At 45.5% G+C, this 25,626-nt stretch overlaps 1 protein-coding gene across 3 annotated transcripts; it reads right to left on the reverse strand.

Annotated features, from left to right (window-relative positions):
• Nucleotides 1-83: 83 nt before the first annotated feature.
• NUTF2 (nuclear transport factor 2) lies at nt 84-24,185 on the reverse strand. 3 transcript variants are annotated; one of them, XM_075433958.1, is made up of 6 exons: nt 24,099-24,185; nt 13,299-13,423; nt 11,293-11,364; nt 7,108-7,206; nt 4,612-4,769; nt 558-640 (listed from the first exon to the last, which is right to left on the reverse strand). In XM_075433958.1, the coding sequence occupies exons 2-5, from the start codon at nt 13,395-13,397 to the stop codon at nt 4,659-4,661; spliced, it is 381 nt and encodes a 126-aa protein (XP_075290073.1). In that variant the 5' UTR covers nt 13,398-13,423; nt 24,099-24,185; the 3' UTR covers nt 558-640; nt 4,612-4,658. The 3 variants fall into 3 exon arrangements, with proteins under 3 accessions (XP_075290071.1, XP_075290072.1, XP_075290073.1); XM_075433956.1 differs by lacking the exon at nt 4,612-4,769 and having other exon boundaries at nt 84-640; XM_075433957.1 differs by lacking the exons at nt 4,612-4,769; nt 24,099-24,185 and adding an exon at nt 16,566-16,697 and having other exon boundaries at nt 84-640.
• Nucleotides 24,186-25,626: the final 1,441 nt, after the last annotated feature.

Genomic DNA, 25,626 nt, shown 5'->3' on the forward strand with positions numbered 1-25,626 from the left:
TTGCAAACATTTCCTCACCAGGCAGCCGGAGGATATGCAGGGCAAACAGCGTCACGTACTCCATAGCCAACTCAGTAAAACAATTTAAACGGTTAAGAAAATCTCATGGTTTTATTGTGTAATGTAGCATTGAAACATCTGAACAAATCGGTATCTGGGCTGTACAGGCTGCTGTTCTTTCATTTCTTTGGGTTACAGAGCATCTTGTCAGTACATAAACAACAACCTTTTGCATTATAAATTCTTTCCGAGGCATGCTGGTACAACACAAATTTCTCTTGTCAAATGCAGCTAAGTCTAACTTCCAAACATCATGCACAAGAAACTCATCTAGTGACAATGTAAACTCAGCAGAAGGGCAGGTCACAGGCCTCACTTGCTCACGCTCCCCAGTGCTGCAGGTTTGTGTATGATATTTGGAATGTTCTGTGAGTGTGAATAATACCAGTAAGAGGAAAGAAGGGAGGGGAAAAAAAAAAAAAAAAAAGAAAAAAAAAGAAAGCACGGGTGCCTCGGGATTGCCAGCTCAGCCGAAGTTGTGCAACGCTAGCCTGAACATGTCATTGGTGCAAACCCAGGCGTCGTTGATGTTCTTTAATAGAAATATCTGGTGGAATCCCATGATAGGATCTTCATCAGCCTGTAGAAAGAGAGGAAAGGAAGTTCAAAAAGCTCTTTTTTTTGGAGGAATGTATTCCAAAACTCATGACAAGATGACTTAAAAGCTAACATTAACAGTGATGTCACATGCTGCAAGATGCCCAGTACCTCAAGAGACACTAATGCAACCAGAGGTTCCGTTCCAAGGTGCTCTGCAGACAAACACCTAGGGCCCAATGACGCAGAAATCCTGCAACGGCAGCTGCAGCTGGGGGTTTCTGGAGGACTTGCAGGCATCTCATTCCAGCAGCTTCACAACAGCGGTAAGAGCATGCCTGCCTCGGTGCCAAATCACAGAGTTTTCTTTGGGCCTTGCCCCGGAACCAAGTGCAAAACTAAGTCTTTCAAAATTAGTTTTTAGCTGCTGTGCTTTGATGACAGAAGCTCCTGGTATCAACAATATTGCCTGAATGATCTAGGCAATGACTGAGGCTTTTGAAGAGAAGGTACAGCTCTCTTTCTTTAAGAGAGCAGGTACAGCTGGCCAGTGACGCAGTGCTCCCCACTCCCGCTGCCCAGCAACAGCTCGAAGGGAGCGAGTATCTGCTACAGCTGCGATGAGGTGGTGTAAGCACGGGGATCTTCGCAGCAGTGCCAACTCCTGCCTTTGGCAATTCATCTAGGCAGGTTATAGCGCCTGCACCCTATTTACTGTATTACTACAAAAGTAGAAAACAGTATTAGAGGGAGAATGGTTCTCCCACCTAATGTTTACCAGCCTCCTCAGGGATGTCACGCAGGAATTAAAGACTCAAAAAATATCCTAAATGATTCCCAAGTCAGCTGGAAATCACACAATAGGATTTAATCTGAACAGGGCACAGGACCTTGCTACAAAACAATCTTCTGATACTGACCGTAGTGTATTCAATACGGCATTTTTGGAGGATGTTAAGCTCTAGTCTTTCAGCACACAACTATCCAGCTTCAGAAAAAGGGGGAAATGCATAAAAGTATTAAAAAGCAGCAGCCAGTGTGGCCCGTGAAACAGACTGTCAAAGTGCTGAACGTTTATTTGCAAATGGGAAGGTCAAAGAGCAAGCAGGCTACAAAATAAACAAACAAAAAAGATCTTTCCTTAAAAAAGTAAAGTTCATCTAAGTGAGGGACTGACTGTGAAACAAGCCAGCTTTGAGGAGCAGCTTGCTAACGATGTCAGCCATGTCACAGAACAGCAAGGCTGCCAGAGCACCGGTAGGATCAGGTGCACAAAAAGCAGCACTCAAATCTGAAACCGCTGCGAGGATTTCACTGTGCCAGCTGCCAAGGAAATAAAACGGTGGGGACGAAGGGCAGTTCAAGCGTATGCTAGTCCGCAGAGGAAAGCCAAACAGGGTCCTAGATTAGCTGTGGCCTCTCAGGGAAGTGGTACTGAAATCACAATGGACTTTCTTTTTTAAACCAGCTGAGAGCTCAAAAGCTATCAAGGCAAGCACAGTGTTAGCAGTTATTAGGAAGGGAACAGAGAACCAAAACCTGTTAAGTAAGCAACTGCATAAATGCACAGATAGCACCCACATATCAAATCCTGCATGCATGTCTTATCACTTAAAAAAATTAAAGTGATACAACAAGGAAAGGCCAGAGGAGGACAAGAAGGATGATCCAGCTACAGGACACTTTTCTACTGAAGAAAGAAAACTGAGTATGCCTAACTTGCAAAAATGTGTTCAGAATAGGAAGAATGGCCAAGATATCAAATTACTATCAAACCATGAAGGACAAAGTGAATGAGGAAACTACTACAGCCAGAAATCAAGGCAGCAACAAGTAAGGCCAGGAGTATGAGCAAGTCCAGGTGTTCAGCAGGCAAATGAAGGAAAAATCCTCGAGCCAGACAAGTGCCAGTAAAGTCGCTGTTCAACAGGTTGACGCACTGGGCAGCTTTTTGTCACATGGACATACGCCTCCTCTGGCATTAGGCAGAGGCTCTGTAACAATCAGCACAATGAGAACATGAGCAGTTACGCTGGATTAGACCTGCGTCCATCTAGTTCACTAGCACACGACAGCAGTCGTGTGATTCAGGGGAAGTATCACCATTATTAATCTGCCCAGAAAAGATGCTTCCATATCCACACTGAAGAGGTGGCCGGCACACTGAAACCCGTGGGCTTACACCTTTTCTAGCTTTTCTTAAGTACAAAATATAACATATCCTAGTACAGTCCCACTGCTGCCTGGTATAGTTGGTAGGTTCCTGGACATGAAGGAATCTTTAAGAAAATGGAGCAGCATCAGAGCACTGTACATTAAAGTTTGACATACAACATTGTAAAGCATCCTCTTCTTAGGTCACTGAGGCAGCTATTACAACTTGGATAAGTAGTTTTCAGACCAAATTAGAGCATGTCGTTACTGACATGAGTACACTTCAAGAATAGACCTCTGGGAAAAAAAAAAAAAAGATATCACCACCAGACTAGTTTTGGCATAGGTTTCCTCAATTTCTGACAAGCCTAGCTGCACTGCAGCTCTTACTGCTTCAACTTGAGGAGAATTTCCTCCTTTCTTACCCAGTTCAGGACTGGTCAGATGAAGATTAAGAAAGGGAATTCTTCCCCAAACATCTGCTGTTGTACAGATGGCAAAATCCCACAGTGAAGTCACAGATTCTTGATTTCTTTATTCTTTTCATGTTATGTCTTCACAGCATAGAGGAGCAGTATACTTTAAATACAAGGAAAATCCTACACTATATTTAAGGCCAAGTAAATAATTTATAGTCTGTTCCCAAACTTCTGAATCCATCCTATTAACACATAGCGAAGACCCACAGTTGAGTGACTTGAGATGCTCTGGGAGGCACAGACTAATCCCATTCCACTTTATTTTGGATCTTCATCACACCTCAGATAACCTCACTGCAACTCTTTAACCTTACTTTCCAAATTCAGCCATGTCCCACACAAAATTTGCGAGCCCAGGCTCAAAACACAGGGGCTTTATTTTTCCTACAAAACTTTCCTTTCTGCAGTTCAAATTCTTTCATGACATCCTTGAATTAAAATCGAGAGTCACAGAATCGGATTGGAAGGATCCTCTGCTTTCCAGAGCAGCCTCATGCTCAGCATGAGCACAGACTACCAGCAGCACTGCCTCCAGCCACAGCTTTGTCCGGCAGTCTTCCAAGCCTCCAAGAATCGACGTTTCACAAGATGTCCAGGCACCATCTCCCAGGGTTTCAGCCTTCCAGTGAAAATCTTTCCCTTGTGCCCAATCTCAGCCTCCCAAGTTATGCTCTGCAACCACTGCTCCTCGTTACACTGTCTGGCACCACCAAGCACAGCTTGCTTTCAGATTGTTGTAAGTACTCAAGTACTTCCCACCTACTTTCAGGCAGATTGCCCTTACCCTCCTCCTGTCCCAGCTCCACAAGCTCTAGAACACCGGCAATCTTGGCAGCTTTTTGACCTCTTCCAGTTTTTCTACACGCCTTCTGACCTGGAGGCTCAAAACTGTCGAAAGCTCGCAGAGCCGTGGGTCCTATCAGAGTATTAGATGCAACACTCCTCTGCAATCCAAGTGTAGCTGCACAACTTCTCTCCTCTGTCTGGTCAGAGACAGTTTCGCTCTTCCACCAGCGCCCCACAGCAACTGCTGATTGAACTGCAGGCTCGCAGCTACCCTCCTCTCAAAGGAAAGGCTAATTACTTAAGATAGCAGGTTCTTTCAGATGTTGAGCCTCATTTAACGGGCTTTAAGATACGCTTTAAGTGTTCAGCATGCATTACAAAAACATCCAGTGATTTTAATTGCAAATTTCCTTTCCCTTTCAAGACTAGGAAACACCGCATAACAATTAGTTATTCACAATCAATTCTGCAACAATCACTTCAAAAATTCACACTCTGGGGGATTCACAGGTCTGCCACGTTGCTCGCACAAGCCACAGCCATGCTTCTCAGCCCAGCTCAGGTGACAGAAGAGCGAGAAGAGAGCACTCCTTACTCAACCAGGACAGCGAGGACTGCATGGAATAGAGGCAAGGCAGCGGGTTAAACGTTGTGGAGGGCCAGCCTGAAGACTTCGTTGGTGCACACCCAGGCACCTTGAAAACTTTTCAACAAAAAGGTTTGGTGGAAGCCTAGCACTTGGTCATCATCTGCCTGAGCGTGACAGGAGAAATACGTTACGAGGTGAAGCACGCTGAAAATACTGGCTGACATTCTGGATGAACACTGGCAAAGTAGCATCACACTACATGAAACTTGCTCCTAAAGGCTTAAACTGATGCTTAATCTTCCTAGTTGGAGCAAGCAAGCATGCACCCAGACAACAAATAACAATAAAAAATGACCACAGAACCAGAGTAAGTGAAGGTATATTCATTATACCTCTACAAAAGGATAAAAACCCCACTTCACTACCTATCCCAACATCCATTAAAGAGGATGTTTCATATATTTACTTGCAAATATGCTTTTCAATGAAAGCGATTACTGTACTGCTTCTGCCGGCAAGCTAGATCCTCACGAGTGACATTCACCCTACTTAGGTGCTCTATGACTGTCCAATGTCTTCTTCATGAAGCTGTTGTGCCCAGTCCCCCCCAGTGCAGATGACTGTTGCTTTTTTTTTTTTTTTTTATTTACAGTTCATATTGGTATTAGCATGCTGGGCTGGAGACTGGTGCAGCACAGAGGCAGATACACATCCTGACCTTGTCACAGGACAGCGGTGATTTCAACTGACCGCAGTTAAATCCCCCTCCAGCAGCGGCCAAAGGCTTAAAGCAACCCAAACCTGCAGGTTTACTTAAGCCATAATACTCTGGTAATGGAAATACGGAGTTTCACAGTAATAGTCCTTGGCCTCATCATTTCTTCAGAACTATTCTTGTACAGTTAAGAAGAGAGCTGAAGCTTTGCGACAATTTAGTAGCAGCTGACCCCACAGTATATGCAGGGAGAGTAGAAGCTTCTTCTGCTCTGGCATGACACAGTCACTGTCGCAAGCTGTGATCTACTTGATGATTACACAATAACCTTAAACACATGACTGTGCAAAACCAGGTGCAGGTGTGAGCAGCTCAAGACCTTGAATTAAAAAGCCCTGGTCACATCATTGAGTTTTGTGCACACCCAAGAGTAAGGCAGATGAGATCAGCATGTCTGACGCCACACCGGTCCTGCAACTTAGCGCTTGCTGCGGCCACACGTGGCTGTCTTTCCTCAGCAGAGTGTGGGCAGGTGGGATTGAGCAACAAGAAAGCTGGAATCCAGCTTGCAGCTAGGAAGCAGGAGCAACTTTAATGAGAGCCAAAGCTATCTGTGTCAGGCTTAGAATTGGATGCAATACACTGGGAACTGCTCTACTGCTCAGCCCAAAATAATTAAGGAGAACGGCGAAGCAAGCAGATTCAAGCTTTCAGTCCTGTATTCGCTTAGTTAACAATACAGTCAGCGGAAGTGTGAATGTTTCGTTATCGGGGGTGCCATTCAGAGTTCACAGGAAAAGGAAACCTAAACAGCTATTTTAAAAGAAACTGGGTTCAAGTAACTCTAAAGACTGGATGGCTTTAGAGTCTTGACTTGACAGCATGGCTGGACCAAACCCCGATAAAACTAGCTCTGGTAATTTTAACTATTGCTATGTAATTTCACACTTTTCCAATACACACAGCCCACTGTGAGCAAGTTGTGCCCAGAGCTGGCTTTACATACAGAATATTTTTTGCAGACTGAAGGACAACTTCTTCCATTGATAAGCAGTGTAATTAGCTTACAAGTCTGTAGCCCTGGTATATTTAGATGCAAAACTTCCTCAAAAGAACAGGAGACTGGGTAAGCTTACACAGTTCAGCAGTATAATGTAAACAGCAATACTACAGCCTGAAAAATAATCTGATTTTTTCACAAGAAGCAGCTATTTCAACAATAAGCGTTTGACCTCAGAGGCAACGCTCCCATCGCTGAGCCCGTTCTGACTACAGAGGACCTGGCCTGCATTAACCCCAGGACTGTATTCCTGTGTCCTGTGACAGCAAAGAAAAAACATGGTCTTACCGAAGGGTTGTCAGCTAACAGAAAACATCTGCTAAATCACAGCTCGATGTGTAAGTTACATCAGGGCACATTAAACTAGATGTGCTTACGTTGCCCAATAATGCTGTAACGATGCTTCTAAGTGCAGCTGAGGAAGGGAAATATTGATGCTTCTAGAGCCCATATAATATTTGTAAGCACAGTAAAAACCATGGTACTTTGCTTGGCAGAAACATACAACTACCAAATCACAGGCATTTTACTTGGTGCTAGTTATCTGAAGGGATGAGCAGTTTCTTGACAGTCTTGAACAGTAGAAGAACGATGTCCCAGTGCAAGCTTAGCAGTATTCATTCCCCACCCAAGAAAGCATTTTAACATTTTCAGAAATCAGACAACTTAGAATCCTGCAAAAATCTGAGTCATAAGCATTTATTAACCTGTAATGGAAAGAGTTTACCTTGAGCTGTCCCACTACCATACTGAGTATACAACTGTCGGGTGTAGGTTGGTGGTCTTGTGCTGTGATGCTGTGTTGTATTTTTTGGAAAGGGAGGCTCTGCAATGAAAAGAAAGTAAAATAAGGAAGTGTACAGTCATTGCATTATTTAACTTGCAAAACAAAGACTGAGCAAATCCAACATTGCAAAGCATTAGACTATTTTGGTAGTACTACATGAAGAGTTGACGCTACTCAGGCTGGGTGGATCATAACAGTTTTGTTTTTCGAGCATCAAGACGTGAAATCTGCCACGGTATATGTTAAGCAGTACCTTCTCCTAGTCCAATTACACTGCCCGAAGAGCTTCAGTTCAGCTACAAGCTGAAAGTTCGTATGATGAAGGCACAAAGCTTCCCTGCTCCAAACAGTGTTCAAAGACTGTTTACCAGACAACTCCAAATTTGCTGCTTTGTTAAAGTGGCTATGAATGCAAAGGGGAGGTGGTTGACCAAGAACCGATGTTCAGGACTTGAAATCTACATCTCCACCTCTCCCCTTTTTTCTTTCCTTGGTAACAGCACCCGCAGGGAATGAAAACAGCAACAGGCACCATCTTTGCCATGTTGCAGGGGGAAAGGAGGAGGAGATGAAGATCAAAAGCACACATATTGAAAAGAAAAAAGCTTTCCACGCTCATGTAGCAGATGCAAGTATGTCTGGAGTTAAGTGTCAAAGGAAAACACCTCGAGAAACAACAGACATCAGGGAGTAATTTCTCTCTTTCAACTTAGACCACATTCACATTCCAATCACAGACAACTTCAAGCAGTAAACGTCAAATTATCTAGGGGACCTCAGAGTCCCATCACACAAATGCAGTTTGGGCACTGTTCCATCAGAAGCTGCATTAACGCTAGACACTTTAGCAGCAGCAGCTCAGCACGGATGGAGCTCTAAGGGACTGCATGGCTGATGCCCAGAGTCCATGCACTGCACAGGACAGCAGCACGCAGTCATTTAAACCTCAGGTTGTACTTTGGTGCCTTTACTTCATTTCCCTAATTTGTTAACAGGTTGAGGCAGACCCAAACATGTACTTTGACAAGCTCTGCATTTCACTCTAGTGGAAGGAGCCTGAAAGACTTCCCAGCAGGCTTGGGTACAAGAACAGGAGGCCCAAGTCCTACTGTCAAGGACGTGAGGTACAGTCTTGGCTCTACAAGCACAAGACTCTAGGAAGAATACCAGGAAGCTAAACCCTTCACTAATAGAGAACACAGAACCTGTGGAAAGATCAGGACGTGGGGAGCAAAGGAAGAGTACGGAGCTGCCCTCTAATCACAGAGGGACACTATTCAAGAACACTCTCCAATAAAGCCTGCAGTGTTTCCTCTTGGCTTGGAGAACAATCCCAACCTACCACGTAAAGTGAGCCAACCGGTCTGTAATATGGAATAGACATCCAGTAACAACACCACAAAAATTGAGAGCAGTCTTTTCTGAACTACCAGCAGAGTATTTTCCAGGGTCACCTTCGCAAACTTGAATGTGCCTGCACAAGCATAGGCTGGAACACTGCACACCCATCCTTTAACAAAAAGAGTACTAGGAAACCTGGTCCCACCTCAGCACAACGGCTTCTTGCTGAACAAGTCCTGAAAGAACAATCTCTTGAAAAGGCAGAGGGATGAAGGGGAATGAATGGGGTTGCATCCAGAACCCAGCCTCCAGTGTGACAAGATGCCAGTGAGAGGTAAGACTGTGGAGAGAAGACAGGGAAGGAAGGAAAGGCTTCAGAGACAAGAGCCCTGCAAAATAGTGACAAGGAACCAAAGACAAGGCTGGGTAAGCTGGTGCCTGTCTCAAGTATCCGCTTGTCCCCTTCAGAGAAAAGGCCCCCAACGGTTGGCTAGCCAAGGAGCTACTCCTCATGTGATGCAGCGGGGGAAATCCCGCTGGAAGAAGTAGGGTCAGCTGATAGGAAACTGATTTTTAGGATAAGAGAGAAACTACCTCAAAAGGATGGTTGCTTATGGACATCCATCTGTAATGGAGAGAAGCATTTCTTGATATGAAAACTACAACAAAAATGACAAGCGAGAAGCCACACACCAATTAAGGCTTTTAATGTCCTCTAAATGTCCACTAAAACTTGTATGGGCTTTCACTACCAAAGCTGTGGAATCCTCCTTGAAGTCAGGTAAGAGGAATTCTGCAAGAATAAAGGTGAGTAGCTTAAACTCACTCCTGGCAACAAAGCTGCCTTTCGTAGCTTCCTACCTGCTCCAGGAGGTTCGTAGAACTACACGGCTATCTCAAATGCTCAGCATAAATCAGGCTGCCCCTCAGTTAGGGCAGTCAGTCTATCTGAAACAACTCCTAAGTTCAGCACCAATTAAGACAGAAGGAACAAGTGTCAACTCCCACTCCGTACCAGGGTACGGTCGCACCAGTGCTGGCAAAGCAATGCCTTTACAATCTTGCCCTACTGCACTAACATCATCTGACAGAGCAGGCTGAAAGGGTGCCATAGTGTTGGCTGTTACACAGCAGAGAACTTCATGTAAAAGTAAATCCTGCCTATTGGTGCTTACACCGATTCATCAGACAGGCACTGAAGAACACAAGACTGCAGAGGCGCAAAAGAATTTCAACATCAAACTTTCAGCGATCTGCTCAACTAAGCAGCTCCAGAAGCACAGAGCAGGTGAGCACATTAAGCTGAAACAGCAAACAGAGCTCAAGTAGCTCAGTGCTCACAGGGGTATGCTGAAAGACTTTAGAGTCACAGTAAGTTGATACAGCTCCACAATGAGCCATGACAGTGGAAAGGCATAGAATAATTTTACTGCATTTCTTCCTTACTTTAAGCAAATGAATACAAGTCAGAAAAAGTTTCCCTGAGGCAAAGCAGCATGCCTTCACTCACCAAGCAAGACTGTGCAACAGGCGCATGAATCCAGAAAGTCCAACTGGCACCACAGACAGGGAAGGTAAAGAGGAGTACCGGTCTGGTGGGAAAGGGGCCGATCCGCACTGGGACAGATCCAAGGCAGCAGTCGGAGACACTGCGGCCAAGCAAATGCTTAGCTGGTTAGGTATCTAAATGGCTGCTAGCCCACAAGTCTAAAGAACACTGAGTATACAAACAAGCAACTCTGGAGCTTCAGTATCTCCTCATCTAGAAGAGAGCAGTTGCAAGCTGTGCTATTCTGAGGTGCGTGGCCTTCTCAGCGGCAATGCAGGCATCTAAAACACAGATCCAAGGGCAAATCTCAGCCTTCACAGTTACAGATGTCTTGGATAAAAGTAGTGATTCCAAAACACAGGGGCAATAGCTGTACAAGACGACCAGCATTGAAGTTACAAAGATTTTCCTTCTCAAGCTGTAATAAAAAAAAGTGTACCTGCCTGATACACCATGCTCCAAGCAGAACATCTGAGGACCTAAAGCGTGCCCTCCACATATCTTGCAAGAGAAGCAAACTTTCTAGTTTCACAGCAGCTTATAAGTACATCCAGTTTCATAACAGAGGCATGGATTTACCCAAAAGGTAAAACTTCTCCAAGTTTAACTAAATGAACATGGAGGGAGAGTTTCAGTCTCTATACAGGAAGAAATGCTTCCATAGAATCACAGAATCATTAAGGTTGGAAAAGACCTCTAAGATCATCAAGTCCAACGTCAACCCATCACCACCATGCCTAACTACTACTACTCTCACTTGATGAAGAGGAAACACTGGTTTTAAAGTCCTGAACCATAACCACTCACATCTGAACAGCTGACAAGTGCTACACTGAGGACTTATTTGCAGTTTCTGTACCAGAAAACCAATTGTTCATTGCAATAACGTGTTTAACCTCTACCACAAGCAGATTCAAGCAACAGGTTTGCTATTGCTACTTCCTTGCCATGCTTTAAAAGAACAAAAAAAGTCTTTCATTCCTTTAGACTATGGGGCAATTGCAGTCACAAAACAACCTTGCAAACTAACGGAGTCAATTAACATTTCACCAGTAGAGCCACCCACTACATAGAATTAAATCACAAGCAACATTTTTTTGAAGACCAAAAGCTAGAAGCACAACTCCCATGCTCAAGAGTTTCAAATTGCTGAAGTCAAAATAAAATTTCAAGAAGCAATTAATTTATAGTCTTCAGAACCGATTCCCAAATCATCCAGTAAGGATTACACTTACAGAGAGTTTTTCAACAATAGCTGCTTTGCCCTGGAACTGCTGCCCTTCCCACGTAAGGCATGATGCATCAATCTGGAGGGAAAAGGGGGAAAAAAAAAAAAATATCAATAACCTGCTTAGGTAACCCTTAAGCAACCCTGGTAAGACACTTTGTTTACATGGCATATATCCTTAGAATCCAGCCATTTGGAAACTACATCAAAGAGAAATAGAAAGAAACCACAAAGAACAAATGAAAAAGTGTAGAATAATCAACTAGAAATTAAGGAGATGAAATTTCATTATCATGATTCTACCACCAAAAAAAGTTCCTGCCTTTGGATCAAAGTTAGCTTTCATAAGAAAAGTTGAAGGATACAAAAAAAAAATAAACCTACGGATACAAAGTCAAGAATTTTCCTGCGTAACAACTGCAGGGGGATAACTGTAAATAAGTCTTTAACTCAGTGCTCCAACTCACACAACTCAAGCAATTCGTAGCGAAAGGAACTGGCCCAGGTCCCCATCTGGAATAGGTGACAAAAGCTCAACTGACCTGGGTTACACCGCTAAAGGAGAAAACTGAACCTTGTGGTGGAAACAGTGATACAGGAATGCAAAACAAACCCAAGAGCTCCCTGCTGTGCTCCTACACGCTCTAAAATTTGTTGGCTCCCCTCCCCACAGGGTCTCAGAAGGCAAAAAGCTCATCCGTAAAGGCGCATTTCTGCAGAACCTCCTCTGATTTAGACAAGCTGTGATCTTGGTGCATTTTAGCCACGCAAATCAGGGTCCCATCCTCCAGTTTAAGAACTCCACAAAACAATACACATCTGTGACCTGCGTAACAGTTCTCCTGACTACATTTACACAGGTGTCTCCACTGAATGATGAAAGGCAGAAAGACTCTAGGGGTTGAAAAAGCCTGAGAGCTCATTGTGTGGAAGGCCACGTTTCCAGGCATTTATATTAGGCTGTACTTATCACCAATCTTCCGAGGACTGAATGTGTTTTGGTAATAACATGGCAGAAACTGCTAAGTGCCTTCATATTTAGAGCTTGGTTTTTTTGCTTTACAGGCTCTCTGTACGCAGCTTCTTGGCCAAAATAAGGCAACAATCTAGCAGATAGCAAATACACAATAATCCAAAGAGCAAATGCTATCGGTGCTGGTGGATACTGCTGAGGTATAAGGAGGAGTGTCAGACGGTGTTTGTGCTAGAGTTTCAATCCTCCAGAGCTTGGTGAAGCTTTATACAATTCCTCCAGCATACAAATAACAGGTCAGAAAAACAGGATATGCTGCTAGAACACTTGTAAGACTTGAGTGTCCTGCTGAAATGCCTCAGCCACCCAGCAGCATTCCTCACCACCAGTAATCAACTCCACACACAGAGCACTTTGCATGTTCTGAAGGAGTCTTCCACCAAAACTAAAAGCTGACGTTTCTAGGGCTTATTAGTTATTATCTTTAATTTTGGAAGCCAAATCTACTTTGCCCCAGATAAGAAACAAAAACAAAAGCCTAATGTTTGAAGAAATTTCAACTGAATTTAAATTTCTTTTAAAAAGTCTCAATATTTAAACTGGAGTCAAAAATTTAAATCTGTTTTAGTGTTCTGAGGATTAATACAGCATGAGATCCAAGAAACACCTGCACCCCACTTCAAGAGGGATCCAAGAAAATCCACGCCTGTAAATCAATGGCAGACTAAGGCTGGCATATTTGTTTTTACAGAGAATTTCATCACAGGATCATCACCAGCTCCCCCTCCAGTACAAGCCACTGTGTACAGCCAGCTGGGGGTTTTATGAGTCTGAATGCCTGTAGATAGGGCAGACAAATCTCAAAATAGAAACATAAAAGAAATGAAATAAATAAAAGTTGAGTAAGTGTGATTCACTGACTAACATTCTGGAGTCAGGATAAAACCCACTATCCCACCCTGTGTATTCCCACACATCAAAACAGAGAAACCTAGACAGATACGGGAGAGAGCTCCAGCCACCTTTTTGTAGATACTTACATATATTGCTCCTAACTGAGTCCTGTCTGCATCAAAAAGCTGGTAGTAATGTTGTACGAAGCTGGACCCAATCTGCTCCCAGATAGGCTTGTCTCCCATTCTGAATCCTCACCTAAAGCCAGTGACTGTAAAACAAACAAACAAACTCATCAGAAAGAAGCAGCACATAAGCAAGCACAGCACTTGGCTTGAGTATTAAGCATCCGTAAACACCGTCTCACAGCTGACCAGAATTTTCTTTTGGAAGAAGACAAATCTCACCTCTGTATCCTACACTTTTGTAAATAAAAATGTTGGACACCAAATGGTTTTATTTCTTATTATAGCATTCAGTGATTTCTAGAGCTATTTCAGTGTGAGGTCACAACCCATGTATAGAAGTAGAGAACAAGAACAAAAATGAGTAAGGGTTACCACGTTATAGTCACATATTTCAAACATTACACCATTGGAAAAAGTTGCCAAGCACTTGCTATTTCGACTTGATCTCATTTACTGTAAGCAACTGACATGTTAATACGGATTGTCTGCAAGTGGCTTACACCAGTTGGTTTATCTGTCCAGCTCCTCAGGTACTTCACCACCCACACGGCATTCCAGGAGTGTCCTTCCAAGGGGACATAACAGGACTTCATTCACTAGCTCTTTGCTTAACACAAGCTTACTTTTTAAGACCTACTTTCCTCTTCTGTCCTGTCAGTAAGGCTGAAGTATAGTTGACATTTATCTTTGAACCTGTAGTAATTTCAAGATACAAACCACGATTTTTCACACTGGTGAGAATCCGCAGATCCCAGCAAAGGAACTGGAAGCTCAGAGGCATCACACACTTCCGAACACATGACCCCCTAGTTTAGAGGGACTTAACATACACCATGCGCAGCAGTTTGGATAGACCCAGTCTAGACACTATCACGCACTATCAGTACAGATGATCGCTTTACCACGCCATTAAATTTTTCAAGAAAGCAAACTCATTTTTTCTTTATCCTGATACCTCTCTGAAAGACTGAAAAATTCTGCTAAAAGTCAAAACTCAACAATGCTGCACTCAAAACCCACTATGTTACATGTTAAGATCCGAGTTTACTCTAAACAAACTACATCACACTTGCTAAACGTCAAGATTTGTCAGCCACTCTTCGCAACCCCCAACCAGGAACCTTTGAGCTACAGGCCCGTATTGCACTGCCAGTCTGGCAAGCACCTAAGGTGTGAAATTCTGTTTTAGGACACAGGACATGACAGCTATTCTGGCTTCCTTTAGAGGTCAATTACTCACACACCTGTTTAAGATCTGACAAATTCCCAAGAGAAGTAAAAAACATATGCCTAAGATCTCCGCAGTGAGTCTTACCAGGCCTACCTTTCCGTGCACAGCCAGACAATAAAGCTCTTTCCATATTTTAGGCCTTTGGCTGTCTGACTTTACTCACACAAATGGGAACTGAAATGGGTTCAAATCCTAGGCCAGAAGTTTTAAGGTTACACATATTTGGCCAGATTTACAGAAGAGCAAGTATCTTCTATTAGACCAACAGCGTAACAGGAGGTAGCACACAAGTTTTCAGGGCTGTGAATTCAACTACCAAAGTAAAATACAAACCAAGCACAACTGCTAGAGCTTAGATCAGTTGAGGGAGAAATGGTTGGCATCTCTGGAGCAGAGAATGTGACAGCATAGAGAGCTGGCAAGGTGGTTCTCCCTGTGGAGGAAGGGATGCTTTGTAGCCTGTGACAAGAGGAGAGGTTCAGCAGAAGGACCTTTGGTTGCGACAATGCATGACAAAAGCATGTCACAGGCTCCGTAGTTTCTGACATCCAACTGATGCTGGCTACATGCTAGCTCCCAAGTGCACCTTAGAAATTTATTTTATTCAAGGATGAGGTAAAACAATAACTTAAGACAGAAACATATCCATCTCATTTTTAGACATCCTTATTTCCATACCAACCACGTGGGCAATACAGTGAACATCAAACTCAGTACCCTTGCACACTTGCATAGACTAAAAATTCAATGACTTGTTGCCACATAACTAGTATTCAAACTGCTCCAAAAAGATCTACAATCTGGCATCAGTCACCATCACATGTGCTCCACTAATACTTGCAATACATGACTCAGTCTGAAGGAGTTTTACCCAGCGTGGTCACTCCTCCAGGAAAACAGATCACAAATTAAAAGTCCATCCAAGTCCAATAGGTTTAAAAATCAAAACACACACACACACCCTGAACAGCTTAAACCTACTTTACAAGAGAAAAAGTTGTATTGACTGCACATCCACAATTGCCACATACCTGCCTAACCTGGAGCAGATATATAAATCAAACAACTTCAGCCTGTATTAAGGGATTTCACGCTGAAAGAACACCACCCTAAAACCATCTCCCCAACTCCCTGGCCAGTTTACTGAGGGATGCCCGCCCTGCTGTTAGGAAGGACTCTCATGTCTAGTTTGGAAAACCAGAAGCATTAGTATTTAGTTTTGCAGTCTGCTGTTTCCATTCCAGACCTGCAGGCACCTTGAGGTGTGCAGTTTGGGATGGCTGTGGTGGACAACAACCAGTCTGAGTGAAAGACACTTCTGTTCACTTTTTACGGATCATCACAGTTTCAATTTCAGCCCACAAACTCACGTCACTATCAGATATCCTTCTTAAACATTCACATACAAGTCCAGTTGACAGTACCAACATTAAACTGCCATGCATCTAGCATTGAGGTGAAGTAGTGAACAGCAAAACCCCACCAGCTTATTCTCCTGAAGCTAAAGTTCATTACCTATTGCTAAATTAATCTCTTCTTCCCCACACACAATGTGTATTCATCCTTAACAGCTCGCTGTACCATCACACAAACCAAAGATCAAGCTGTATGCTAGCACAGCACCTCGTTTAGACCCAGAGGCTTTCAGCTCAAGGCACAACAGCCTCACTCAAGCAAGCACCAGATGCCTTCTGTTCAATCATGAAACTGTGAAAAAGCTTTTGAGACCACAAAAAAATTAATGAATTCTTATTTTAAATAAAGTAGTATTATGGCTTCTAAATCTAAAAATTAGTATGGTAGCTTGGTATGTCGTTAAAAAAATGTATTTGTATTTTGACAGGTAAAATACCATTAAATAAAAAACAAACAAACAAACAAACAACAGTATACATTAGACCAGTTATAATGTTGATTCTGCCAGAAGTGAGAATCAAACTAAAAGAAAATGCTGCTGAGCTTAATGCTCCTTGATTTTTTTTTTTTTTAACCACCTTGCTCTTTTTCCAGTGCCATTCATATAAGGTCTTGCTGAGCACTCTCACTGGAAAGGTTTTTTATTTTCCTTTTCTGATTCGTCATCTTTTCCTCCATGCTGTCTTATGTTTTATGCCTGTCATCACAGATGTAAGAAGCTCAGAGATGCACCTAAAGAAAGAACAAGATAGGAATGATCTTCTGTGTCACCAAGCCCACTGGCATTCAAGGAGATACAATCCATACAAGATTGTATTGATACATTTACGAGGCTGTTTTCATGAGATAAATGTAATATAAAAGGCTTTTAAGCTCTATTCCAAAGCTACGAAGAATGCACATGCTCTGATGTTGTCAAACACTAGGACAACACAGATGTGCCTTAGAGCCATTCAGCCAAATCTATCCATGGATCACTCAAAGTTTGGTTACAGAGGCAAGAATATTCAGTTCACATTAAGCCGGACAAAAGACGTTTCAATAAGCTAGAAAGCACAGAAGATGTGCCACACCTGTCCTTTTAAAGGCACCTGCTGAAAATTACCACTGGGTATAATATCAGATATTCCACCTTAATTCTCCAGGGAAAAGGAGACAGGCTCCTTTAGCTACTTAATTTTATTTCCTTTGTCACTTCAAACCAAACCTACCTCACCACATCCACTTAAGAACATCACAGTCCATTTGATTAACAGCTTCTTTGCAGAAGCACAGCAGCAAAGCTGAGCTACCACCACGGAGTGTAATGCTTTAACTCACATCACTTACTCCATTTCTTGCAATCTGCTTGTATTGGGAGAATTTAACCCCACCTCAAACACCACCCAGCAGTCAGTGCTCAAGCTGCAACCCAATACAGCACACAGAGGCTGCAGCTGCCAGCAACTCTCTCTTCAGCAGTTATACGCTGGCACCGCAGACCTGGGATCGCTGCTCCACGGGGGACTTTTCCACAGCGACATCTAAATCAAGTTTTCCCACACTTGTGCCAGGCTGCACACTGACACATCCTAAAGTGTAAGCCCCGGTCATCTACACATCTCATCTCGCTTCCTACAAACCCCATCCTACAAGGTACCACGGTACCCCCAGTAGCTTCATCCCACATTCATCCGTCAGCCCGGCACTGCCACTGCTGCGCCACGCCTTGGGGTACACAGCACCCCTTAATGCACAGCGAAGCTCCTGCATAGGAGGGGGAGTTCATACCCTAAACCATGCAGAACTTCCCAGTCCCCCATGACACAGAATCACAGAATGGTCGGGGTTGGAAGGGACCTCTGTGGGTCACCCAGTCCAACCCCCTGCCAAAGCAGGGTCACCCAGAGCAGGCTGCACAGGACCGCGTCCAGGCGGGTCTTCAATATCTCCAGAGAAGGAGACTCCACAGCCACCCTGGGCAGCCTGGGCCAGTGCTCCGTCACCCTCAGAGGGAAGAAGTTCTTCCTCATGTTCAGACGGAACTTCCTCTGCTTCAGTTTGTGCCCGTTGCCCCTTGTCCTGTCGCTCAGCACCACTGGAAAGAGTCAAGCCCCATCCTCCTGACACTCACCCGGCAGATATTCGTAGGCATTTCTAAGGTCCCCTCTCAGCCTTCTCTTCTCCAGGCTAAACAAGCCCAGCTTTCCTACATGCGGTCACAGACTCCCAACACCAACAGGACTTCCACAGGACGCCACAATCCTGGCAGCCCAGCCCGCATAGTCTATACCGCCCAGCGCTTCTGTTGCTCCTCGACCTTGCCAAACCTTCCAAGGCTACACTGCACTCTGAAGCCTCTGTCCCCCTTTCATCATCGATTCCTCCAGCTTGTTGTGTCCTGTGCCACTGGCCATGCTGCTCCAGGAGGGAGACGACTGCCTGAATGAAGGTGGCCTCTCATCTGCCTTGGCACGTGGCTAATGGCACCAGTACCACGTGAAGCTGCGTGACCCAAAGAACAATAGCACCAAGGAGGAAGATGCACCAAGTTATGAGACAGAGGAGGCCTAGAAGAGAACAGAGCCTTCACACAGGCCATGAGTGATCTCAAATTGGACTAGGGTTCCACTGACCTCAGGGAGCAGATCTGCTGCAAAATCCAAAACTACAGAAGCTTTTCCACTGTTTCTCCCAGCTCAGGTGTCCCTATCTACACTCCTCCCTCTTCTCTCATATCCAGAGTAAAGGCAGAGAAGGATCAGCACCAACAGACCAAGACTGCCTGTAACTCCTACAGGCAACACAGTCCTTAAAAGGCCCACCTCTGCAAAAGGTCTCTATGAAACCTCTTCCCACTGCTTCTTTTAACCAACAAGCCACGAAACCACCTGGAGATGATTCTCTGACAGCATGCTGCAGCACAAAGTCCATCCTTCTGCTCAAGTGGCATCACCAGAGCTACTCGGAGGTGTAACTTGAGGAAAAGCCATCTTTTCACTCAGCAAAAGTAGAAAGAGTCACCTGCTGACAGACCAACAAACAGATCGCTTTCCCTGACACACGTAAGCACCAGTGACGTTTGGAGCAGGTGGGCTATCATCACATCTCTGCCGCATGGAGAAAGACCAAATAATTGTTTCAAGCTGCAGTTATGTTTACTGCATTATCAGACCTGGACATATGCAAGCTTACTGATAGTAGTTCTAAAAACTCGGTCTTTCTGAATTCAAGCACGGCAGACCTGCACTTCTATAAGAATCCTACATTTTCTGAAAATGTCAACAAAAACTAGTTTAAGCAATAGTAAAGCATAATGTAAATTGCTAAAGCAAATCAAGGTGGTCTCCCAGGGATTGCCATGTTCATAAAGCAAGCTGTATTCAAAGAATCAATGAACAATCGCCACAGGCAAATAAGCTCATTAAAGACTTTCTGATCTGTGGAACATCAAGAAAGAAAAGGCAGAATTCAAAGAGCAAAAGCCTCAAACCAATATGCTAGCGGAGCAAAAAAACCTGCCATCTATTATCTAGTTATGACTACGTTTATTCTGTCTGTGAGTAACCAGACTGTAAGTAAACCACGCTCCCTGGATGTTAAAGCTTGCCCTACGCACCACTGCACCAAAGTTAACTCTCTTAAGATTGAATTCAAGCTTGTTTTCTGGAAGATTTGAAAACCAGCACCAATGCTCCCCTTAAATTGGTGCTACTGGTCCAGGGGTACACATGAATCCATGGCAAATATGATTTAGACCATCAGTTGCTGCACCCTTCACTACTCATTAACAAGAATAAATAAGGACAACAAAAGAGCTCTCAGTTGTTTCAGTTCCTGTTATTCATACAATTTCTACATGCATGTATTTTTGATCACTCAGATTAAAAAGAGTAAGCAGTCTTTAGACTGCAGTAAAAAAAGAAAAAGGAAAGCAACAAACAGTTTTTAGACTGCTTCTCCTTCAAGCTCTTTTCTATTGCCACTAAAACAAAGATAGGAGCATCTCCTGCGCACACTGTCTGAAACATAATGGAACCAGCCCCACAGGATCAGGTAATCTTCTCTCAAAGAAATCATCTGTTCAACTACACCAGGAATCACTTGATAACAGACCAACTTCTTCCTTTAGCAAAGGCATACACTGTCAACAGGACAAACTAAGCAAATTCTCACAGAATCACAGAACAGTTCCGCCTGTAAGGGACCTCCTCCAGCTCAAAGCAGGATCAGCTAGGAGAGGAGACCAGGTTGCCCACGCCTTTATCCACTTTCCATCCCAAAAGCTCTGATGCTGGAGACTACGTAACCTTTGCGGGCAACCTGCTCCAACTCCTGACCATCCTCATGCAGAAGGCAGCTCTCCCATGTCCAGTCAGAACCCCGCCTGTTCCACTTTCCACCCCTCGGCTCCTGTCCTCCCACCAAGTACCCCTGTGAAAAGCCCGGCTCCGTCTCCCTGATAATGGTCTGACAGGTATCGGAGGCCAGGATTAAGCCCCGCTCAAGTCTTCTCTTCTCTAGGCTAAAGAAGGCCAGGCAGAACACACATTAACAGCGGGGTGATGAAATACTGGAACTTACTCAGGGATCAGCCGTTTATCTTAAACACACTGCACCTCTGAGAAACTCCAACTCAGTAGTCAAGTCTTTCTCCGTTTGAAAATCTATGAAATGTCCAGTCAAGGAGCAAATTAATGCATTCAGAAAGGAGTGCTTCTCTTCGGTGTCTTCGCTGTCAGCTCCATAGCAGCTGACTGATCCACAGAGGTTAACAATCTCCAAATTACTGCTCCAGGCCAATCAGAAATTATTGATTTCAACAGAGACCTTCACCTAGTAATTGCTACGGGCTGCGCTGTGCAAGAAATTACGTTACTCTAAATACATTTTCATTTCTAAAAATAATTAAGTCTAGATATGTGAACAGTGAAAGGATGGAAAGGGAGAAAGGGGAAAAGTGACAAGGCACAGACTGTTTCCTTCTGAAAAAATATAGAAAATAAATTCCCCTTCTCCGTCTTTTTACTCTTCTCCTGCAACTTCATTAAAACAAATTCATGCTGGAATTCCGCCAACCTAAAGTATATTTTTTTTTTGTTACAGATTTCAGCAAGTAGAAGTCCACTAGTAAATAAAGAACAGGAGGAGGACTCCGGAAAAGCTTTCACTGTGCCCACACCTTGATGCTTATCCTGCCTGCAACCTGACCACCCAACAGAGTCAGAGTCAGCCGAGACACTTTTCAAATATACAGACATGTATTATATTACATATAATTGGACAGGAAGATATAATCTTTTGTTGTTAATAGCGACAATGCTACACATCTGCCATTTCTTGCACAATATTCTTTATGCAAGACAAAAACCGAATTCAAGTTCACCAGGCTGCAGTCAGATCTCTTTTGCTCAGAATGAACCGAAGACCGCCCAGTTTTAAAGTAACAGAGGAGGCAATGGGGGCGGGGGGGGGCAACTGCTGCACTACATTTTTCTTTACCTTACAGGCACAGTAACATAACATTTAATCTCCAAGAAACAGCAGAACATAAGATATTTCTACCTATCCACCTCTGACTATCATGACTGCTGTTTCAGGTTAAGAGAAAATTAGGAACTGATTTTTAAGTTACAGAAGCAAAGATGTCATACTGCAGTTATAAACCTTTTTTCTAACAAATTACTTAAAAATTAACCAGGTTTGTTCATGAACTCTGCAGCAAATTAATATTCAGTATTAATTTTTATTCTAAATAGAACTTCTATCAAAACCTGCAATTTAACCCTTGCAACTTTTCCTGCAGTTCCCAATTGAAGTTCGGCCCATTTGAAAACAATCACTGCTGTATGCCTGTTAAAAGCAGCCAGCTGTGTAAGTAACAGTCCTGAACGAGCTAGCACACAGGGAGTCACCCCTAAAAACATAACCCTAGGTACCTTGGTGCAGCGCTAAATGCAAGAGGACCAAGATAACATTGCTATTTTGCATTACATTACCCCGTAATTTTAGGTTTAGCCACAGCATTCCCACTATTGACTGCCAGCATTCAAAACATGGAAAACTTTCTCCAACATGCTTTACAATCCACAAGCTTTTCAGGTGTGTGAGCAACACTTGTTACACCTCACCTCCAAACAACAGGTAGCAGGGCTATTGTCGAGCTCCAAATTTCCAAAATATGCCTAAAAAAAAAAAAAAGCGTGACCAAAGCTTTTCCTATGGTGTCTACCTCACTGTCTCACGCTTCAAAAGCTGCACATCTTCTGCTGCCTTTCTGCCCCCTGCAACACACAACAGCCCTGCTTCCAGAAACACAGTAGGTAAACACACCAAGGGGTCATGCACCAACATGAATATCAAAACTGGCTGTGAGCCCACAGTATTTAGGAGTTTTAAAACAACTGAAATAAATCATGCTTACAAATATTACCAGCTATTAGCACACACTGCAATCCTCACACAAAACACACCCCACACCACCACCAGCTCCACAATCCTATTACTAATGACAGAGACAAAACAAATCCCAGCAGAGAGAACTGCAGAAAGTTATTACCGTTTGCATTTTTCTAAAGAAGTGAACACAGATGTTAAAACAGGATTATTCAAAAACATCTACCAAATAACCTGCAATCTTTTAGGGAGGAATGTGAAATAATAATTAGGACACCAGTGGAAGAAGAGTTAAATAGTCCAGAAGTGAGCCAAAACGCCACTGCACTTTAAATTAGATGATGTGTTTCACTGATAATGATACTACATACAGTAATTTCTCTACTTTGATACAGGGATCTGTGAAATGCCTTTTTTTTCTTGTTGCTGCTAAAAGAAAGCTTAAAGCCACCAGACATAAACGCAGAAAGCCTTGCTTGAACACAACTCCTCCTCCCAACAAAAGAGAAATCAAAGTGTCAACTTAAAGGCTGATTAAGCAATCAGGCTTAACTTTCAAGGAACAGATCCGCAACCGATTCCTACTCCAGCGTTTACCTGGGCTTTGTTCCAGGCTGACTGCAACATGAGGTGTACGCCGCAAACCAAACTCTAGATTTACACTGGAAACGGTGGACTTCAAACGAGAAGGAGCAGACGCAGCATTATGACCTGCCTTAGGGAGCTGAAGCTGAATTGCAAGAACAGCGTCTCAGGGATGAAACAAGACAAGAGGGAACGGCTCTAAACTAAAAGAGGGCAGATTTAGATTAGATATTAGAAGGAAATTCTTCACTATGAGGGTGGTGAGGCCCTGGCCCAGGTTGCCCAGAGAAGCTGTGGCTGCCCCCTCCCTGGCAGTGTTCAAGGCCAGGCTGGATGGAGCTCTGAGCACCCTGGGCTGGTGGAAGGGGTCCCTGCTCATGGCAGGGGGGTTGGAACGAGACGATCTGTAAGGTCCCTCCCAACCCAAACCATTCTGTGACTCTATGACTCGACACCCTCACAAAACCATCTCACACCAACAAAACGCAACACGCGCTCCTCGCCGCTGTAGGTTTGTGCGGATTTTGAGTGTTTTGAAGCTGAAGAGTGACAATAACGATCAAGTGGGGGAGGAAAAATAATCATCTTTTCTAGAACCGCGGTGGAAAGCAGTAACTCGAGGGGTAAAACCACGCCAGGACCGGCAGCTCCCCGAGCACACGCACCGGGCCGGTTCGACCCCGGGGGAAGCACCAACCTCTCCTTTTCTACGCGACAAAGCGGTTCGACGGCGTCGGGTTAACCCCGGCCCTCACGGGGACACCGGGCACACGGTCCCCGGGCCTCCCCCGGCGCCCACCACCCGCCTCCCTCACCGGCCGCCCGACAGGGGGATCCGCTCCCCGAGCCCCCGGGCCGGACCCGCCCCGGCCGATGCCCCTCGCTCCGGCCTTCCGCCCGCCCGGGCAAGAGCCGGCGGCGGCGGTCCGGCTCCCTCAGCCGGTAAGCGCGGGAGCCGGGCCCCGCCGCCGCCCCTCGGGGACCGGCGCCTCAAAGGCGGGGAAGGTCAGGGCGGCTCCGGCCGCCGGCTCCCGCCCAGCCCCCGCCGGACCACGGGGTGGGGCGGCTCCATGCGCCGGGCCGCGAGCAGCCGGGCCCGGTCCCGCCGCCCTGCCGGGGACCCACCGCCGCCCCGCCCCCCCCACACTCACCCCGCGGCTCCCACTATGGCGGCAGCAGCGGCGGCACCGTGCGCGGCGCGAACCCCCTCAGCCTCTCTCGCCCGCGCTCCCCGCCCCGCCCCGCCTCGCCTCGCCTCGCCCCGCCCCGGCGGCCCCGCCCCGAGGCACGCCGGGACAGCGAGTCCCGCCGGCCGCTGGAGCGCGCACTGCGCAAGGCGCGGAGGACTACAACTCCCGATGTGCCCCGGGGCTGCCACCCGCCGTGACTTATTTGAATGAAGGGAAGCGGAGCGCGAGTCCCTAGCTCCGCAGGCGGAGCCCCGGAGCACTGTGGGATAGTGGCGGAGTGGGGAGGTGAGGGAGAGGGCGTCTGCCCGCCTCCGCGGGGCACGACCGACCAGGGCCCGCTTCCGGTGGGCGCTGTCAGGGCCTGGGCCTCCCGCCCCCGCCTGCCGTGGGGCTAGCCAAGCCCTCCCCGGGTAGGAGGCCTGCTCTTGGGGGGCGGCTAGGCCGGGCCCTGTCTGCCCCTCGGGCCGGCGGCGAGAGGCCTGTGGCGGCTGAGGGGACCCTCAGCCCGCCGTGGGCCCGCCTCAGCCGCTCCTTCTGCAGCTGTCCGGGGCTGTAACGGTGACAGGATTTCGCCCCAAAGAGGGAGACGAGGAGGGTTTCCACCCTCGGAGGGCTGTCGGCCCGGGGCAGGGAAGCAGGCAACGAGCCGCAGCCAGAACCGAGGACCCCAAAGTTCATTTTGAACTCCGTTAACATGAGCTATACAATGAAAAATCTTTTTTTTTAAAAAAAAAAAAGGGATTGCACAGCTTGCTTGCAGTCAAATAAGTTAGCACAGGAGGCATGGGGTAGTACAAAAAAAACCTTTAAATAAAAACAAACAGAGGAGCGGCCTAAAAAACCTGGCTTCACTCTGGCCAGAGGCCTGCACTGTATTCACCGTATTCTGCACCAGCAGAGAGGGCTTGGAAAGGCGCGGAGTCTTCGTGGCTGGGTTTAGATCGTAGGGCTGAGGCTGCAGGACAGCTCAGCGGCTGTCCTGTGGCGAGTCCAGCGTTTGGGCCCAGCTCTGAAGGCTCCTGGGTCTCCGCCAGCAAACCCGAGTGTTACCCGTCTGCTTCTTGGAGAGGAATGGCCTTGTGCAAGCCTGGGAAGAGATGGGTCTGCAGTGCATTTGTCTGGGCTCACTGCTGAAGGCAGGGCTAGATAAGGAGATCAAGGTGGCTGACGTTGAGCCTCTTTCCTAGACTCTAATGTTGCTCTGACAATGTCTGCTGACAGGTTTCTCCTGTTCGAAAAAGGCAAACCTGAGTGCCAGAGCCGTGTCCATCACTGTCTTGTGGCTTCTTACCCCCTGTGGCCTGGAAATGGAGACAGCAGGGAGCTGATACTCCACTCAGTAGAAGTGAAGAGTAGCCGAACAGTAAAAAGGTGATTTTTTTTTTTTCTCCCCTCTTTCTCCTCCCTTGTTTTCTGGCTGAGGTGCTCGTTCAAGCCTGGGAGAATATGAGGAGCTTTTTCATTGCCTTTATTGTGATGTTCTCAGATC

The sequence above is a fragment of the Opisthocomus hoazin genome, chromosome 12 (assembly GCF_030867145.1).
Source record: "Opisthocomus hoazin isolate bOpiHoa1 chromosome 12, bOpiHoa1.hap1, whole genome shotgun sequence".
NCBI classification, from domain to species: Eukaryota; Metazoa; Chordata; class Aves; order Opisthocomiformes; family Opisthocomidae; genus Opisthocomus; species Opisthocomus hoazin.